This window comes from Copidosoma floridanum, unplaced genomic scaffold (assembly GCF_036245765.1).
Source record: "Copidosoma floridanum isolate Cflo_tuat_1 unplaced genomic scaffold, Cflo_Japanese_pri ptg000030l, whole genome shotgun sequence".
Classification (NCBI taxonomy): Eukaryota; Metazoa; Arthropoda; class Insecta; order Hymenoptera; family Encyrtidae; genus Copidosoma; species Copidosoma floridanum.
The window spans coordinates 10,493,936-10,514,853 of record NW_028321907.1 but is presented as its reverse complement, the minus strand read 5'-3'; the positions used below and the strand labels follow the sequence as shown (position 1 = coordinate 10,514,853).

The following is a 20,918-nucleotide window of genomic DNA, read 5'->3' as shown; positions in this document are numbered from 1 at the left end:
TCGTATCTTCGATGAGCGTTCGTTGGGTGTCTTTTTTCGAGTCTGGAAAATGCCATCAACGTGAACAAAAAAGAAACGTTTTTGCAAAAATTAATAAATAATAGATCCGCTACGAAAAGCATCACGCATATATGCATGTAGGTATACACTGCCAAGCAGTTTAAGCTTAAACGGTCTGGGTGTACAGGCATACGTGTGTTTGTATCAGAAAAGGGGAAAAAAAAAGTTCGTTTTTCTCTCGAGATCACTTGAAGATCGGCACGAAGAGAGAAGGGCATCATAATACGCGCTCATTGTTTTCTCAGCATCGGCACGCCAACCGAACGTCAGCCATCGTTTTTCGCCTTTTTCTTCGTCTCATTGTTTCGCGCGACTTATCGCCCTCACAGACCGCAACTACACGCTCTCGTGTATATATATAGCCCCTCGACGGTACTCCATGCAATGCACATCTCGAGTGGTTTTTTGCGCGCGAGCGTCGTTATTTTTCCCTTTCCTCGAGTGCGCGACCCCTCAGACGAGTGTGCTCTCTGCGGTTCGTGTGTTTAAGGACGAAACGGGACCATCAAGGGGTCACAGGGGGGGAGAGAGTGCCGTCGCGACCGTTTAGCCGGTTCATTGTGGCTTGAAAAATCAACGGGAAATGAGCGTGTCTCTTGTACCTACAACTCCGTATGTTCCTTTGGCCTTGTAATCCCCCCCCCCCCGCTTGATTCTATTGAAAAATAATCGAAAAACATGAAATTAAAAAACAATGCAGGGAAAATTCAAGCCCCGTAAAAAAGACTCGCGCTTATGTGAAATAAGTATTAATACAGAGAGAGAGAGAGAGAGAGCAGCGTCGAAAAATCAAGTGCGCGCATCGCGTGTATAGGGCGGAAAGGGGGGAAGCGGAGGCTCCGCCATCACGCTCGAACGAGCTCGCGCCGCGGTTGGTGGATGGTATAAACGAGGGCGAGCCGAAAGAGAATGAGAGAGAGATTCGAGCCGAGGGATATATATATATGCGTACGGCATTGTATATACATACATACACAGAACGAGAGTTACACGCACGAGGGAGGGGACTCGGGTGTTGCCTGCCTGCTTGCGCGCGGGGATGGATTGTTATGATTATGGCGATGATGAATATTATCATTATTACTAGTATTACGACAGGGTGGGGTGGGATGGGGTGGTAACGGAGGTACCGTGTGTTGTACGGGAGGATGACTATCTCTGCACGCATACACGTATTCGTTGTCTGCCAGATGGGGGATAAGCGCTTTGATTTAACAGTTTTCGGGATTGCAGATATAAATATATATATTATATACCTACGTTGGATTTCCACAGTGATTTTGTCGGAGAGCCGAGGGGGTGCTCGGCGTGTTTCTGGTTTTTTTTTTTTTTTTTTTTTTACAAAATTTTTATCATTATTTTCATCGAAAAAAAACCAGGGCTCTCGTGGGGCAGTGCGAAAAACATTGTTCTTGACGCTGGAAAATCTCGCGGGTGATTCGGAAGATGTGGGTACGTGTGCAGACACAGAGTAGTAGAGAGAAATACACCATGGGAAGGACAGGGAAAGGAAAGAAGAAGGAAAGAAAAAAAGATGGGAAGGGGAGTTCGCTCGAAATCACACCCCACGCAAAGACGACGAACGAGGAAGAGAAAAAAAAAATCTATATTAGAGGAGCGGGGGCACGAGGCGAGGGAGTGGAGTTCGGTAATAGGCGTACGTTCGTTATAAACGGCACTGGAGATAAGCAACGCTTGGCTGACGAGCGCCCCCTCCCACCCCCAGAAACGTGTTGGTATAGAGTGTAGTGGTAGTAGTAAAATATACACGTATATACATATATATATATTATAAGCAAAGTGATGGCAAGCAGCCCACGCTCTCTAACTATCTCCGGAGAATCGCTTTTCCCTTCCAGCTTGGCTCGGTATAGGTATATACGTATATATATATATGATACACATCACGAGAAAAGGAGAAAGAAGGAGGGAGGGAGGGGGGGGTAGCCAGCGGCAGTAAACTTCGCGGATTATGCGAGAGGACGGGGGTGAGTCCCCTCGGAGCTTCCGGTGTATATCTTCTTGCTCTTGTACTCGACGGGGGCTGCCCTGGAAACGGGAACGTAAGGAGTAGGCGGAAGTCACGGCTCGTCCCGCCACTTTGCTCCGTTGAAATAATATATATGTATATGTATGTATACGTGGCGAGTAAGAAGCGTGACGCCGAGTTTTCGCAACGCTCGCGGACTTTTACTCTGTACGTAGGTATGTATATATATACATACCCATGCAAATACGCGGCAGAGAAAGACAGGGTGTCGAGCTTGGCCAACTTTCTCGCCCTTTTGGTACATAATATATATGTGTATACGCATCGTTTTCCGCAGCGTTTAGTGCCCCCCTCTATTTTGCGATGTTTACTCGCCCCCCCCCCTTCCACCCAACTCCCCTTTTGTGTGCGAAAGGGTTAACGTGCTTGTAAACGCGGTGGTTTTCCGTTTGCTTTTTGATGCCGCAGCTGCTGCTTTCTTTCTCCCTATGGTTTTCCCTTTTTTTTTTCTTTTTTTTTTTTTTTTTTTTGCATTTTTCTTCGTTTTCTTTAGCAAAACATTTTTGTGGTCTTTTTGTGCCATAAGACGCGTATACACACCTATAGTATCTAGTTTACGTTTGTAGGTGTGTATCGCTAATACTTATACGGGTACAAATTAACAGCTATATACTGCTTCACGCGAACTAAATTATAAATCTAGTGTACGTACGTGGACTGCGATCATATACACAAAAAATGTTATTCGTGCGCCTATTGAATCTGAAATGAAGATACTAACATGAACATTGGCTCATATTCGACGAGAACAATCAGTTCACCGTTTCTCAATTGTACGAATTCCCTGTGAAATCTACGAGAATCCTTTCCGTCAGATATCAATAAGGACCACAACTCTGTCCCAAAAAATCAAACGTATTATTCTCGTCGTACTTATAATTATAACGGTGTAGTTCACGTGCAAAGTTAGCGGGACGTTGCGATTAAGTATTTATACACTACAGCGTATAATATAGGTGCTGCACCGAACAGCCCCGTGTGTAGGGTGGCAAAGGGCTGAAAATAACCGATTCTACCGCGAAAATTGATATTCATGCCGGTACAGACCTTAAAAAGCTATTCCCGAAAAAATTTAGTGCCATTCGTATCCTATCGTGGGTTGGTATGTATCCTACAGGCAAAAAGTATAGCCAAGAGCTTGTAATTCGAAGCAGAAACGACACCCCGAACGATGGTGTATCAACAACAGCGACGACTTACATTGTACGCTGCACGAGAAGCGTACAAATACTTGTAGTGAAATAAAAAAAAAAAAAAAAAAAAAAAAAACATGTGTCCACCACCGTGGACTCGATCACGAGGGACTACAGGTACAGGAGGAGCGCAAGGAGTCACGACAGTCCTTGCTCCCCCGTGGATGCTTTTTCCCTTGTCTTCTTCTATGCCTTGGCTCACGTATACACCACCCGCGCGATCTATCTGTACATTAGACGGAAAGAGGATGGTTGGCTCGGCAGGGCGGCCGTCTTATCGCGTGACTTCCTACCTCGCACACCTCCATCCCCCCGTCACACGTATACACACGGCGCATCCTCCTCCCGGCCGTCGATCCAAAACCCACTGACGCCTCGGCGCGCTCAGCCAGAAACCGACGATAAGGTTTCCCCGTCGCCCTCCCCCTTCTTTCTCTCTCTCTCTCTCTCACTCCGCGTTCCGCTCTATCTTTGGCCCGTGCTGTGTATATATGTATACCATATACACCTCACCTCTGCCGTACCCCGCAGTATCTCATCTTCTCGTTTTCTCTTTGTCAGTCCTCCTCTACTTACTTTTTTCTCTCTCTCTCTCCACACACTCGCACGGCCTCTTTATCTCGGCGCGCTTTTTCATTCGCAAGCTCGCGCGCTTACATACGTTTTCCTTCTCTCCTCCGTCCGCTCGTCTTTTCCCTGCGCCCCCCTTTTTTTTTTTTTTTTTTCCCGCGTGTCTCCTCTCGTGGGGGCTTCATGAGAGTTTATGGGCCATTGGGCGTTCAAATTCTCGAAGCTCGCACTGCGCGCTGGCAACACACGCCCCGAGAGCACTTGGCTTTGTTAAACAGAGGCAAATAATCCAACTGCATTACGAACAAGGTATAAACAAAGGTTCATTGTGTTGATTTATAGTGTCGGAGCTTGAAGGTGGCGTCCACTCGGACGAAACGAACAGCGGCGGCGACAACAGCAACGCGGGCAGCGTAGGCGGGGCGGACGACGATCAGGCGCGGCTGCGGCTCAAACGCAAGCTCCAGAGGAACCGGACGAGCTTCAGCAACGAGCAGATCGACGCGCTCGAGAAGGAGTTTGAGCGCACGCATTACCCGGACGTGTTCGCCCGCGAGAGACTGGCCGGGAAGATCGGCCTGCCCGAGGCGAGAATACAGGTAACATATGACATGCATGCCGATGCACTCGGTACTGCGTATACGTATGTGTGTGTCTGATAATACTTAAATCTCCCACCTACTCTCATACATGTGCTCCTAAATCTCTATTAGCTAGTATCGTAGATGTGTAGCCTAGCGATTGACCAACGATTTTTCGTCTCTCTGTCTCGTCCAAAATAAAACTCAGGTCTGGTTTTCGAATCGGCGTGCAAAGTGGCGTCGCGAGGAGAAGCTGCGCACCCAGCGAAGGGACAATCCGCAGCAGCAACAACAACCCCAGCCTCAGCCGTCGCAGCAGCAACAACCACAGCAGCAACCTGCGGGCGTCGGTGGCGTAACTTTGGGCCATCCGACGCCTCCACCGTCCTCGGGGATCCTCGGGGGTCAGCCGCCCCAGCCCCCCTCCCCGCCCAGGCTACACCATGGCTTTGCACCCTCCGTTTACTCCAGTATACCCAGCATGCCCGACACGGGCTACAGGTGAGCGGCTTATTGTACACTCTTAATAATTACAATTTTACCTTTTTATTCTATATTTTAAGATATGCAAGTGTACAGCCTATATCATACATTTAGCCGATTCATCAGACATTTCATTTCACCGATTTCAGTTCTATGGCGTCGATGTCGTCGTTTTCGTCGCCAATGACATCGTTGACGAGTGGCGCCGGCAACGGCAACGGTGCCAATGGTGGTGGTAACAACGGACAGCCCAACCTAGGTGGCAACCAACAACAGCACCCAAACTCGATGTCCCCGATGTCACCACTGTCGTCGAACGGCGTGCTGGGCTCGAACCCCAGTCCCTCGGCGATGAGTCCGATGGGCATGACGGTGGGAATGACAGTGGGCCCGTCGCCGGGGGCCTGCCTCCAGCAGCGCGACGTCAACAACGGCTACTCGTGCGCCGTGGGCGTGGGCCGGGCTCCGAGTACCGGTTACGAGCCCCTGCACCTTGGCTACGGCGCCAGGCCCAGTTGCAGTCCCACGCAACCTTACCACTCGGCGGCTGCCGCAGCTGCTGCCGCGGCCGCCGCCGCCGCCGCCGCCGGGCTTAATCAGTACAACCACCATCACCACCACCACGTGCCGAACCATCACCATCACCATCACCACCACGCGGCCAGCTCGACCGGTGAGTGTCTACCGCACTCGCTGCACTCGCTGCTTGCACTTTAGCCCAGCAAGGACGCCTACAACCTTCACCAACAACTGCAGCAGCAGCAGCAGCAGCAACAACAACAACAACAACAACAACAGCAGCAGCAGCAGGAACAGCCACACCCTTTACTACATCATCATCATGAGCAGCAGCAGTACACCACCGCCAGCAGCTACTTACACCACCACCACCATCACCAGCAACAGCACCACATCGGATATTACGGATATTAGAATAGCTGAGCTGAGCAGAGCTCGTCGTCGGCCGATCTCCCTCCGTGGCTCCTCGCGTTTCGCACCCGTCCGACTCCCTCTGTCCGTCTCTCACTCGCGAGATGCCGATTTCTCTTTATTTTCATACATCTCCTGTGCATACGTTTTACCAAAAAAAACAAAAAAATATATTGTACGCGTGTCGAGTCGGAGGGATGCTTACAGCCACCTATCCCGCACGTACGCACGCACACACTTCGAGCGAGAGATCACTTACCTACTTTGATTGAGCCTTACAGGCCGTGTTCAGAGCAGTTGTTTCGACCTGATTGTGTCCGATGATCCCACCCTTAGCCTGGTAATAGAATAAAACAAGTTTTGCATGCCGGTTACTGATTGCGATTGCGTGAGGTTTTATTTAATTCAAGACTTTTATTTCTTTAATAGTCCAAAAAAAGTTGTTGCTATGTATTTTGTATAACGAGTTACGGAATCGCAATAGTATACGTACACCTTATTACATCATATTACTCACATGCACGCCAAAGCTGCAGCTTTTGCACGATTAATCTTACATGTCTTTATGTGTTTTTTTATCTTTAATCAAATTAAACAATTGTAAATATAGATTTACGTGTCAATGTGTACATAAATATAATTTTAAACAAAATGAAACAAAAATGGCGTGCATTTAATTTCACTCTCACCATCAAATGAAAGATCGTCACAGTGGCATTGATCCAAAGATCATAACGAGGCCATGAAATTGATTTCCAGGTCTGATATCGCCAGGGGTGAGCGTGCCGATCGCAGTGCCAGGACAGCCCGGCCCCGACATGGCAGCACAATATTGGTCGCCGAGGCTGCAGTGACCGTCGTGGTACTCGTTGGCGTCAACTTCCCTGTAATAAGCTCAATAACGCGATTTATCGCTATTAAAAGTTTTAAATACAAAACACCATCAAATTAATGTGTATTATGTATACACTTGCCGATTTTTCGTAATATGAAATTGAGCGAGAGTGAAAGAGAGAGTGCGAGCGAGCTACGAGATTCCGTCGAACGATCGATCGTTGTTGCGTTCGTTATAAATTTGTATAATTTTGTATAGTCAATCCCCCCTCACGATTTTCGTGTTTGTGCATTACGAAGAGTTCTTTATCGTTGTTGTTAACTTATAAATCGTTTAATTTTTATTCTCGCACGTATACATATACCTGTAAATTGAATTGATCGTCGATTCATAAGTGAATAACGAGTCATTCAGAGTCTACACATTAGAAAGTAAAAATTTTTAATTAAATCAGAGCTGAAAACTGACATAAACGAATCCCGTTTCACTTAAAGTTTCATGGTCACGGTGCCTTACGTGTTTCAGTGGAATTTTAATCGGAAAGCTCTGAATCTTACGTGATTTTTACCTTTTATTGCTTATTTGCTTTTTGGGATGCAGGAAAGACAATGCACAAAGAACGAGCACCATTTGCCCGAGTATGTCAACGGGACACTGTTTTGTACCTAAAATTTAAGAAAAACAAATATTGAAAGTAGGAGAAAAGTGTTCTCGAAATGATGTGCGAGTGAGTTTTCTTGAAAGAAAATCCTTGTGAAATAATATGGACAAAATTAAAAAATTAATAAATCCCTTCATCACTAGGAACGCGTTGATCGAATCTTGTACAGTTGAAATTTATAGTGTTGATGAATTGAAGGAAACGAGCGTCATCAACCTATGTGTACTTATGTATGATCTGGTATTATTTTACGGAAGCTTGCAAGCACGATGTATCCAAGCCATCTTGCAAGTAACATCCTTAATGCATTGAAACAAGAAGCTTGAAGAGGAAATATTCATTTCTTAAGAAGAACTCTTATTTCTTATATTAAGCATTGACTTATTGAGAAAAAAAAAAAAAAAAAAACTTTTTCCATTTGCCAGGACAGGAAAAGGCTTCTTTTAACATTAACTGTGTTTCCTAGTTTTTAATTTGATGTTTTATTGCTTTGTCCCACTGCAGTTAACTTCTAGCCAACAATAAATTTCGTAGTTGGACAATGCCGAAATATATGCAATGCAATATCACCTCTGTTAGAATAAGGTCGAATTGTTATTGTTAAGACACAGGCTTCCTGTTTTGGTACAAGGACTTTTTTTAATTACGTAAAATATTTGTCGACGTGTAGGATTTTTTGGTTCAAATGCGTGTAATTCCTCATATTTTTATGGTGATAAAGTTCAAGCGACAAAATATAACAATCAAATACAACTTATTTTATTATATACTTAGCCTTTCAAATCGTTAAAAATTCATGAATTCATCTCATGTGAATATGTGATGATCACCACGCCATAATTATACTGTTTTGTGTTAATCTTTATTAATTTTATGGACCCGCGGAAATTGGAGTCACTTGTTACTTCGTTATACTTGTTTGCGTGTATTTTAGTCAGCGCCATCTAGCGTGTGATTTTTCTCGTCGCTCATAGACCCTACTGACGTTTTTTTTTTGGCCTGCGAAGAAAAGCACAACTCAGATTTCGCCGTTCTAAATGACATGGAGAAATCTGAGTTGTGCTTTTTTTGTCCCGGTCAAACTGGCTATATTCGACGGCCTGGATACCCTACTGACATTTTTTTGCTTCGGACGTGATCCGGTGATCGGGCTTCGTTGGTGGGGGCGACCTTTGCTCTTGAAGATCACACCCGAAGCCAAAAAACGTCCGTAGGGTATCCGGGCCGTCGAATATAGCCAGTTTGTTGGCGAACAAAAAAAGCACAACTCAGATTTCTACATGTAATTTTCAACGGCAAAATCTGAGTTGTGCTTTTCTTCGCTGGCCAAAAAAAAAACGTCAGTAGGGTATATGAGCGACGAGAAAAATCACACGCTAGATGGCGCTGATCAAAATACATACTTGCACACAATGTACTTCGTACTAATGTACTGTACTTGAATGGAATCGGAGTCATCGGAGATCCTACACAATAAATCAAAACAACAAAACTCATGCATTTTGCGATGCACTTCTGTCTTCACACTCTAACAAGTGTAGCACGAAATTCGTGTTCGTGTGCGCGAATGGCATCCATGCATGGGTAGTTGGGTACACACAAGCTTCCGTAATGATTTAGATAAAAAAAAACAATTACATTTGCACCCTTAGGCTGCGATTACATGGACCAAAAGAATATCCTGAACTTGTCTTACGTCAAGATTAGATATGAATTTGACAAGTTTAGGATATTCTTTTGGTCCATAATCGCAGCCTCACGGCACATGTTACGTACAAATATTATGACTTCTCTCCTTTTTCCATACAAGGTGAATAAGTATTTTACCTTATCAGTTACGTATAAATATGCGTTAATTGATCGACTTCGAGTACTTACTTATGCTTCCTTCTACCGTTTCTGATTTTTCTTTCTATTCCAAAATAAGGTTATAAGTTGTCGGCGTGAATGATATTCTATTGAAAAAAAAAAAAAAAATTTGTATAAAGCGTTGTGAATATGTCGAATTCTCGAGTTGTAAAAAAGCTAGAAAAATGCACACTCGTTTATCGACTTTGTATAAATATGATCATGTATGTATATTTTTAAAGGAAAAACAAAAATAATACACAGAATCATTTTCGAAAGATCTCTCATCTGTAAGTTTTATTTTAATTCCACAGGTTGTTTGGATTATTTTGTAATGTTATGTTAGAAAATATTGTAAATAATGTAGTTTTAATCATTATCGATATCGCTTAGAGTGATAATGCAACTTTTTTTAAATCATATCGCTGTTGTCGACGGACAAGGATCATCGCCTTTTCTTACCATCAATAATACCGTTTACACCATTCCCTTCATAGACACGCTTATAGGAAATAATTCAATTAAAGAGTAATAAAACATAGTTTTTAAGTCGATATTGCCAATATTATTATTTATATTCATGTAACAAAGTGACAATTAAGACCATTGGACGTTTGTTAATGTGCATACCGTGAGAAAAAAGTATCGGCAGTTATTTATACATATATAAATAAATGTGGAAAAAATACATATGTATATAATGATCTAGTTGATGAAAAATGTTTCATACATACCTGCCGCCGATCGACCTTTAATTTATCCATACATACACTCAGCTAGTGTAACTTAAAAATTTAAGGAAACAAAAAAAACATGAGGGGAAAATAATGCAAAAAGCGAGACCAAGTATCATTTTTCAGCGTAATGACTATTGTGCATTAATAATAAATTATAATGTGATTGATCTACAAATCCAAAGATTCTTCATTAACCTTCTTTTGTATGAACAATTTAATAAGACTCGGGAGAACGAAACAGGGATTTAACTATGACAAAATATAATAGACACATCAAGCAATTTTATATATTATACTTTTAAAAATGTAACAATTTATATATACTTTTATTTTACTAGACATTTGTACAATTCATTCATTGATAATACATGGCTTTTTTGTTATAATTTTTGATTTGTTTAAAATGTTTTTTTTTTTTTTAAATAAAAAAAAAGTATAAAAAAAAAAAACACAGAAATAACTCTTATTAAGTAAAAAAGAAACTTTCTCAGCTAAATCTTGTTTGACTATCCTACATTAGTTGTACATGATAATCTCAAAATTCAATATTAGTCAAATATTTTACAAATCTCTACATAGTCATACTCTTCATAAATAATAATAATTATTATTACTTATAATTCACGATCATTATTTGTTAATGACAAGTCATTTTAGTATTTACAATAATGTAATAAAGAGTAAAAGAATAAAAAAAAAAAAAAAAAAAACCGAAAAAAGAGAGAGAGAAAGTAAAACTTATTGCAACGAGAGATCCAAAAAAATGCATCGAGCTGGCAACTAGTGAACAACTCTCGTCCTGCACAAGAGTTGGCACTTGATGAAGTACACGTGGATAAAACCAGAAGTACTTCAGGACAGTAGAGCGTCAATGTCCTTGAGTATATCATCTTCCTCGTTGGCTTCAGTTTCAATCTCGATTGCCCCACTGTCACAGGCACCGTCGAGCTTCGTAATTTTCGTAACGCCATCAGATCCTTCCTTATTGGTTCCTTCCACTTCCAGGGTAGCCGATACCACCGCCTCTTGATCCTTGGACGACTGGTTGTCGTCGGTACTGCTGTCGCACATTCTGATCTCAACGCTCTGTCTTCTACTGCTCGGCACATCTACGTCTTCCGGCCTCTTATCCTTCTGCTGGGCATTATCCGCCAAACCCTCTATCGATGTGCTCGTGACTATCAACCTAGACCTCCTCAACCTGATAGGCCGCACCTTCGTCTCCTCGCTCTTGGGCCTCTTAGCACTCTGTTCCTTGACGTCATCACTGACCAGCTCGATGCTTCTCTTCCGCCTCTCGGTGAGGGCTCTACTTGGTTTCGTTCCCCTCAACTCGTCCAGCGTCTTGATCGCATGCTTGAAAAAATCTTGGTCCTTTTCCTCTGGCCTCGACACGACAATCGCTTGCCTGACGACTTTGACCTCCGTTTCGCCCTGCTCATCAGCCTCCTGCTTCTTCTTCCTCCTCTTTCTGATCTCTTCGAGACTAAGAATTTCAAAGTCCAGCTCGGCCTTATCATCATCATCGCCATCCTCGTAAGCCGGCGCCGGTCTCTGACCGAGCCTGGACTTCACAGCTTTCTCACCCCCGGTGTCCGGGCTCTCTGGATACGGATACTGTGGCTGCTCGAGCTGCTGATGGTGCTCGGAGTACGAGTAGAAGGCCGCGCTCTCGGCTTGTATTTCCTCCAGGCGAATCTCTTCGTACGTTTTGCAGGACGAGACCCGATTGCGGCGGATCTTCGAGGGCGAGGGCGCGCTCTCACTGTCCGATTCTGCAAGCACATGCGAACAGAAAAAAAGTTTTGTCTTTTTTTTTGTTTTGTTGTTTTTTTTTTTTTTTGTTTGTTTTTTTTTTGTTTTTTTTTTTTTTGTTTTCTCGTCACTCCTCTTCCGTTGGGTTTCTTTTTTGATATTCGTTTCGAGGACTTTGCGTAAGATTTAAGTTAATGAGCTTTTGTCTGCGGGCGTTTGTACACGTGAATGTTTTTCGAGCCCTTCTCGGTCTTCTCAGTCTCGATGGAACCAGGCAAGTTATAACTTATGAATCAGCGATTCGAATCGTCATCTTCGGAGTTGAAGTTTTTCGTACAGTTTCTAAGTACTCACAATTTGGATGTTGGTGGTCATTTTTAATATTTATTGTAAAGTTTGAGAAACAAATACAATACAATTGAGTTAATATGATTATAAAAATTAATAGTAGACTTCTTGAATTACAATTATCAACTGATTGAAATTAAAGTACACAAATACAGAGAAAATCTATTTGCACAAAGACATTTTATTTTTTCAAACAGTATCGAGTGTAGTGAAATAATCATATAATAATCATGTAGAACAGGAAAAGGGTGGAATTTTGAATTTTAAGAGAAAAAAAACTGTAGTTGCAAAGTACGAAGATTAACATTGCGAGGAAAAAACATACGAGATGGAAATAGATTTGCAGATTTTAAGATTCCTCGTGCGTGCCAATCATTGCTTTGCGAGAAAGTTTTTATTTTTCGAAGTATCAAGTTTATTGAAATCTAAATATTTTCGATGAAATTTATCGATTTCCATTAGCTTATACATCGATTTATATAAGGTATGCGCAGTAGCTTATTAGCATATTTTTTTTTTATATTATTATTTTTTTTTTTTTTTCACTTTGTCTTTCTTATCCCTTTTTTCGGATAATATAATATTTATATATTTATATTCATAAATTTATATGCATCTTTTATTCAGAAGAATCATCGATTCGTAAAGAATCTTCACATCAGCCATAAAATTCGCAGTGCATAATGTTAATGTCAGCCAAATATTGTTCAATTGTATTTTCTATTCGTTAATGCAGTTGTGTATATTTGTGGCTAGAATCAAAAGAAGTATCGTTTTATTTATTTTCTATGCTATGTTTTTGCAAATTCAATGGCTGATACAAAGACTTTACAACACTTTTCTCATCGCGCTGATGATGCAAAGTATAAATTCGTCGTGGAACGATACACAAGAACACAACTTTTTTTTTTCACGTTGGCAAGGAAAAACCGGAAAAAGAAAGAACTGACAACTTTTCTTTTTCGAAATAACAACAAAAGATTACTAGTTATTTTTATTTTTCATTCTTGCAAGTTTTAACTATCCGGGGGGAGGTGTGATAGTAACATATTAACAAGGGACATCAGGAAGAGAGAGATTCAATCGAACATTGCAACGACGATCATCTAAATGCGAAAAACTTGAACAAAAATGCAAGTAAAGAAAAATTAAAACAATACACAACAAACTTGAAAGTGAGGATTAACTTCTTCATTAAACTAATTTTTAAATTTATAATTTATTTCTAGTTTATAAATCGCTGATTCATTTCATCATTTTTTTTTTTCATTTCGCTATTTTTTTTTTTTTTTTTTTTTTTTTTTCCCAACTCAATTTTTTACTTCTGATACGTATTCGCGGATTTTTTTAGGAATTTTTCATTTGTTCCTTTAATTTAATTGAATCTATAGATTGGTGAGGAGATCAATGATAAAAAAGAAACGCCGTTCTATTTCGCGAAAGAGCTTTTCTTTTTTGACACTGACCTCACAACGCATTTGCGTGTCTAAATTTTTTTTCTTCGCAATTGTATTTTATTTTTCACGTTTCCTATTTTTATTTCTGTTTATATGTACAAACACGCTTTTTTTTGCAGTTTCGCTAAGTTTTCATATTCGAAGAAATGATTCGATTACTCGGCTGCAATTAATTTTCTATTTTCTTTTCTCTTTTATTTTTCATAATTGATCCTAAAAACAATAGGTGCGCCTCTTTTTTTTCATTCTTTTATTTTTGTTTTTTTGTTTTATTTTATTTTATTTTTTTTCGATACCTGTAAAGGAATTACTATTCCTTTTTTTTTTTTTCTTTTTTTTTTTTTTTTTTTTTTTTTTTTCTTTTATAATTAGTATTTATTACTTTAATGCGCAGGTGTGACAGTTATATAGTTATATATATTTTATATATATATTCTTTATTTATCTTGTAAACATCATCACCCTATATTTTCATCATCATTACCACCATCAGCATTATTTTGCAATCATTTTGACAATGTTAACTTCAAGCTTTTTTTTTAAGAATACAAATATCAGATAATGGATTGAACAAAACTCCCGGCGTATCGACCATGTAAGACAAATGTATGTCTTAGAAATACAAGAAATTGAAATGCAAATGAAGTAAACGAATAAATTATATTTCGACTCTGTGACCTCGACTATCAGTTACTTATCTTGCTATTTTCTCGACAGATGTAGACATAGCTTATAATCGGGCGATCGATACGCTGCGAATTTTCGATTACACAGGGACCAAAATGATCCATCATTAGTAGTTTAAATACGCACGTTAATCTATATACTTTTGTTCTCCGTTTTCTCGCCTGTATCTTTTGTTTACTCAACTTTTTTTTTTCTTATTTCTTTTTATGAATTCATGTCGCATTTTCAGTTTTACAAATCATTCATTTGTATTTTTTTTTTTCTTCAACTTTGGGTAATGCGATCGCTGATATTTTTACAATTTTGTATTACGTGTAAACTCGTATATAATTTTCTTTGTCTACTTAAAGTATCCTCAAGGATTACTTAGAAAAAACTTTTTTTTTCTCGTTTTACCGTCCTTCACTTTAATATTTCATTCATTTTACCTCGACAGATTCAATTTCTTTTCAAGTGATGATTCACCGCAACTCGAAGCAACTCATATGTTGTAAGTCTTTTATCTTAAATTTTTTCCTTACTTTCTCTAAGACAAAAAATCAATGACACATAAAATTTTGCTTAAACTCGATAATTATTATTATTATTTTTTTTGTCCATGCACCCTCACCGAGACTTAATTATCTTTTATTCAATTTTATTATGCGTCAACTCTCGAGAAAGAATTTTCAAACATTCAATTATTACTATATTATTACTTTTTTACTTCAACAATGAGATAATAAATTGCCATTTGTGAAAGCCATGGTTCCTCGAGACCGAGTGGCTCAAATCGAAAATATGCAGATTGCGAGTCTCGTTACGCGTGTATGATTGCTCGTGTGTGTGTATAAGTATTAAATGAGTGTATATATATATACACGTTGAATTTTTATCATTTGCTTAGAAACACATCCTCTCGACAACAACGTCGTCACGATGTACACAAACCGGGTTGTGTCGCGTTGGCACCCCTAGGCAAGTTTACGTACGTACATAACATACACTCGTTTACCTCTAAAAAGGTCGAGTTTCATAAAGCTGTGTAGCGATTACTCCTGTTATCCGACGAAAACTATCGTACCAGTTTTCCATGGGCGCGTGCGCGTTTTTTTTTGTTTTATATTTTTTGTTGTCCCTTTTGTTTTTTTTTAATCATCGTTTTTAGTATTCTTTCGTCTCAGTTTCGTCAAGGATATATAAAGCCAAGAAATCGTCCTTTATTATTCTTATGTTTTTTTTGGATCGACAAGGCAGAATCAGTCTTGCTCTAAATATCTGTAGCACTTGTAAGTGTTACACGATGATTTGAATGTTTAATGAAATAAAGTTGTTTTAATGGAATTTGTTATGATAACGTTGAAACAAACAAACTAACTCATCATGGCAGAATTTATTGATTTCGAAGCATTAATCGTCACTGAGTTGAAATTGTTATTTTCTACAATGTGTTGCTTATCCAACGAGATAAATAGACAGTTTAATGTTTACATCGGATTGCTTAGTGTCATAGGCATTGAATCACTAAATTTGCAATTGGACTCTTGTCTATTTGCTTCGTCCGATAATTTCAATGATATCGTATCATCCAGACGAATAATGATATAATTCAGATTAGTTTATTCCATGTGGATCAGTATTATGTTTTGTTTATCTATTAACTTAATTAAAAGCTTTGTCCTTTGGTTCAGTCACGTTACTATGTAACATATTTACTTACGGGGCCACATTTCAATTATTCGATTTTTTTCCCCATTTTTTACGAAGCCGCCAAAATGCATGAACAAGTTATTGATTTTATTACGATATTACTCTTTTTAGTGATTTCGTTTTTATAACAATGATTATACGCGTGCTAAGTCTATTTTCGTGATAGAAATGAACAAGATACTTTGAGAAAAAAAAAAAAAAAAAAATGGTAGTAACAAGTTTGAATTTTTTATTCAAGTTTTTGTAATTGAAAAAATAACAGTAACAAAATGGTACACATTGTTTACAATTTATTTCAGTCCTTGTGTACGTATGTGGTATAATATGTAAGCGTAGCTTTCGGTAAGCTTACAAAAAAATATCATGTTTTGTTGAAACTAAAAATCATAATTGTAAGTAAAACTGCGGTAAAAAAAAAAAACCAAGTGAAAATTTCATAACAAAAAAAAAAAAAACATGATTTCTAAGAGAAAAAAAATTATACATATAATTACCCCAATGATTGTATTGTGATGTATTGCAGTAAGCAAAGCACAGTGTTTTTTGTTGAGCCATGGCTACTGAATTATTTATGAATAATTATACATACTTAATTTTTATATCTTGCTTTTCTTACTGTGAATAGCTACGAGAGGCCAAAATTAGTTTTTTTATAATGTTATTACGGTTGATGTTCAATAATAGCTCAAACCGCATTTTTTTTAATTTTTTTTTTTTTTTTTTTTTTTTTTGTATTAATTTTTCATTTTTTCGGACTACCGATCTAAATATTGCACTTTATGTTTTTCGGTCACAAAGTTTTGTATCTCAGAATTCTCATGAGAAAGCTTTAAAGCTTGGACTTCTATGTTTAAACTTGATTTTACTATACATTACTCGATATGCTTACTTACGTTTTTCAATGCAGATTTTTTCAAGAAAAACCATATAAAAAGATTTAAAAACACATCAAGACGATTACTTTACAAGTCACCAAGATTAACAAAACTTCAAGTCCGCACATAAGGGCAGTTCTAACTTTTAAGTACCTATGAAAAAATAGAAAAATCAAGGCAAGTTTCTATGGTCTATTGAAATGAAAACGCACTATTTTCATCTAACCAGCCATCTTCAAAAATAAATTTACAAGGACTATGCCAAATTAAAAAACAGGCTTAGTATTAAACAAGTGTCCACAAGGTTTAAAGCCAAAATGTACAATTGAACTACAGGAATTTTAATAAAAATTTGCGTGAAAGTAATTGTCTCTGTACCCCAGTCAACTTGAATATTTTTCAAGCAGTACAATCTATAATTTAGCGCCAAAAGAAACGTTCAATAGCAGAGACGCTCGTGTTTTACAAGTCTACGATTTATGTTTTGTTTTCTATTTCTTCCAAGGAAAAAGGAAGCAAGACGTGCTTCATCAACATCAAGCATTTTTCGAGTGTACCATCAACTTTTCGCACGCATAAATATATACGTCCCGCGACTCGCAAATAACCATATTCTCCCGAGCGCGCTGCAGCAACCGAGACATGACGCGCTAAGAGTTGCAGTAACTTACAACCACAGATAGAAAGAAAATGATAGAGACAGAGAGGCCTCTCCTCGCACTATTAATTTGCCACAGCAACAGCAACCAGCGGCAGCAGTAGTCTGCCATCGGAAAACAACATCAGAACCTCCGATAGGATGTAAAGCTGAGGAAAGGGAAGGGGAACCTGGAGGCAGCAGCTGCCTGGGCCTGGGAGGCGGCCGCGGCTGTTTGTTGGGCGCTGTGTAGGCCAGCGGCTGAATAAGCTGCGGCCGGGCGCTGTAGTAGCGGAGAGCTGGGCTGCTGGCTCGGCTGGGGCGGCTGAAGCGGCGAGAGCGACGGAGCCGCGCGCGCCTGGTGATGGTGGGCCGCGGCCGCAGCTGCAGCTGCAAGATTGTGGAGCAGCTGCGGCGGTGGCTGTTGCTGGTGATGGGGGTGGTGATGGGGCGGAGGGGGTGGGGCCGGTCCGAACGACAGGGGTGAGCGGTGGTGGCAAGGCGAGGATTGCGAGCTCGCCAAACTGGAGCGAGTCGGCAAGGTCAGACTGTTGCTGCCAAGACTCGAGGCTGCTGCTGCTGGGGAAGGCTGCGGGGGCTGTGGTGGGGGCAGGTTCAGGCTCGTCTGGAGGCTGGATGCGAGGGGAAGATGGCTGCCGGGCGCGAGGTAGTGCAAGTTGAAGGACGGTCGCGGGGGCTAGTAAAGCCTCATACCTTCTTCGAAGTTGACGATGAGAGGGTCGACGACCGCGGGGCTGCCGATGAAGCTGCCGGCCTCGCTGCTGTTCCGGTTTTGCTCCGACTCGGTACTGTTACCGTCGAATTTTGCATCTTAGTAAATTGGGAAAGAAAAAAATAAACGTTACATTAATTGAAGTTTTGCCAACTGAATCGTTATTATTTGATCGAAAGCAGACAGAGACATTCTTTTTTTCGTTGTTGATAAGATCTTAAGAAAATACGGAATATTATTTGCAACAAGCCGTATATGCACTTATAATTTTAAGAATAGCTTTCTTTGTGAAATTCAATATACAAGAAAGATTCAGTAATTAAAACTCCTCCTCTACATAACATAACGAAAAAAACTCAACATAAAGCTTTCACAAACTGAAACAGAACATAAAACTTTCAGAAACAAATAATCCTCAATCAAACAAGGAAATACAATCATAACTGTGAAAATAAAAATCTATGACACAAACATCACATGAGAAAGTTAATGTAATCTTTACCTGGGCGATTGGACCATTCTTGATTAGCGGGCTTAGCCGGTGATGGGCCTGTTGTTTTTACTGGCTCAATAGGATTAGCTATGTTTCTACTCTGTCTATGTAAAAACGGACAGTGCGGCTTCTTGCAACCACCGGGAAATTTCTCCCAGTAACAAGGAATAACTTTACGGTTTTTCTAAAACAGACAGCAAAGCAAAGGACACGAGCTACAGATGAGTAAGAGTAAAGAATACACTTGTATGTTTACGTTTGATTATTTTTTTCTTTCTCTCAATTAAATGTATGTAAACTACATACCTTAATCTCCATGTGTCTGAAGTTGCAGTGTTGATTGAGGCAACTTCCCTGCTGCCAGTACGAGCAGACAGTCTCGCAGCCCAGCGCTGACGCTTCATGGCGGTAGGCACAGCTATCACCCTGTGAAACAACCAAAAATATCAATGAACCGTTAAACTTTAACTCAATTTACCCTGCATTATGACCGCTGTGACGTAAAATAAACTTTTAATATAACTGCAGTACCTTGTATACAAAAGTAATTACTGCATCGAATCTTCTAATATAAAGTTACAAACAACCATGACAAAAAACTTCACATGAGCATTATATACAGAGTAGAGCTGATGATCAATTAGCAGCAAGAGAGAGAAATACTATAAATATTTACACAATATGGCCGTCCTAACCTTACTAATCTACCCCCCAAGAAATGAGTATCCCATGCTCCATAGCTGCTACTGCTCAGCAGCCCCTCTCTCACTCTTCAGCCCGAGGTTCCGATAAAATACCAAACTTTACGCAACAACTTTACTTCAATTACATATTGAAACAGCATCGCGGCAATGGTTAATGCACTCATGCTTGCTACAAAATGCCAAATCTCACCAAAAAAGCAACCGGGACAAATATAAAATAATAGAGATTGATATCTTACCCTAGTGCACGTGGAGTAGTAGAAAAAGTAGCAGTCGGTGTTTTTGTGATTTTTCTCCATTTGTAGGAGCTTGATGAACGACGAGTGGTCGTGCTCGGAGCTGCAATTGAAAATATAATTAGATATGATGTGTATAAGTATTACATGGGCGATGGACGAGACACGAAATAAAAGTTATGTGTGTTACATGCGCGGTTATTGAGTATATGTAGGATGCATATACAATCCTCCCGATCAGGAAAAAGCTCAGGAATTGTTATTGTAAAAAAGTAGAAAAGTAGAGAACTGATAAGAGATTGTTACAAATACGAGCCTGGCTTTCTGGATCGAGTGATGAAAACTATGAGAAGGGATTGATTGGAGAAAAAGAGAGTAAGTATGTATACATGTACGAGCGGGACAGATATGTGTACTGAGAGGCGTGTGTAGTGTGTGTATTGTAGGTATATGATGTACGCGACATGCGTAGGTATACTACAACATGGAATTTAGAAGTACATCTTATGTACATAAATCGCAATGGGTCTGATTTAGACTTGAAATTGTCGGGAAAGGGCCACGCGTTTTGCGCTAAGATTTATATTTCAAAAGTATTTTACCATCTCATGTACCGGAACATGATGGTAAGCAAATACTTTAGCACCTACTCACTACTCCTTGACGAAGGGTTCGTTCAAACTCACTAGACGATCTTTACAAGAACGAAGTTAGACTAGACTGTCATAAGATAGTATTGTTATTAGAACATAAGTTTATCAGAAGCTAGTCCAAAGGTGCTCATTTAGTTATTTGTTTACATTGTATACTATAAAACACACTACACATACTAGTATCTTTATAATCAAAGAACACACGGCTCAGTTCAGTCATATCGTCATACATTGTGTTTACGTGCAAGTGTGATTTAAATATTTGTTGTCAATTAAGTAATAGGTAGGTATGTCCATCGGTTTACCTTATATACCTATAAGTCAGAACAACAACACCACGCTTGCTCGCCGAAAAGGATTATTCCTGTCGTCCGGCCCCCGTGCGTGCGCTCAGCGAGAACAGTTTATCCTCAAATAGCAGCTAGTAGGAGGTAATAACCTGCTACACGGATGACGACGTGGACGAGACTGATAATCGTGACACACCTGCACCCTCACGCACAAAATATAATCACTAAAGCCGCTGTTGCAGAGGGATTGCACGAAACGAGACCACGAAGACGACGACGACGAGGAAGCCTTTTTGCTGCAGCTTACTGGTTCTTCCCCGAGCAACGACGACCCAAAACCGGAGCTGATTTTCAGGTTGCTGCTGCTGCAAATGCCTTGATTTTCGTTTTTCGGAGTCGGCGCATGAGCAACA

The 20,918-nt window shown here is 40.0% G+C and overlaps 2 protein-coding genes across 2 annotated transcripts in view; one reads left to right on the top strand and one right to left on the bottom strand.

Annotated features, from left to right (window-relative positions):
• The window catches only part of LOC106639837 (paired box protein Pax-6), a 127,608-nt gene extending 119,342 nt beyond the window's left edge, over nt 1-8,266 (top strand). The window contains exons 7-11 of the mRNA XM_089596172.1: nt 4,216-4,472; nt 4,663-4,955; nt 5,087-5,136; nt 5,197-5,610; nt 6,627-8,266. Coding sequence (XP_089452298.1) covers nt 4,216-4,472; nt 4,663-4,955; nt 5,087-5,136; nt 5,197-5,610; nt 6,627-6,721 — 1,109 coding nt within the window. The 3' untranslated portion in view covers nt 6,722-8,266. The remainder of the gene's footprint in view (nt 1-4,215; nt 4,473-4,662; nt 4,956-5,086; nt 5,137-5,196; nt 5,611-6,626) is intronic.
• A 2,395-nt stretch (nt 8,267-10,661) lies between these two features.
• LOC106639920 (uncharacterized) lies at nt 10,662-20,271 on the bottom strand. The gene is made up of 6 exons (XM_014353751.3): nt 20,165-20,271; nt 19,566-19,665; nt 18,929-19,048; nt 18,632-18,806; nt 18,111-18,227; nt 10,662-11,723 (listed from the first exon to the last, which is right to left on the bottom strand). The coding sequence occupies exons 1-6, from the start codon at nt 20,182-20,184 to the stop codon at nt 10,801-10,803; spliced, it is 1,455 nt and encodes a 484-aa protein (XP_014209237.3). The 5' UTR covers nt 20,185-20,271; the 3' UTR covers nt 10,662-10,800.
• Nucleotides 20,272-20,918: the final 647 nt, after the last annotated feature.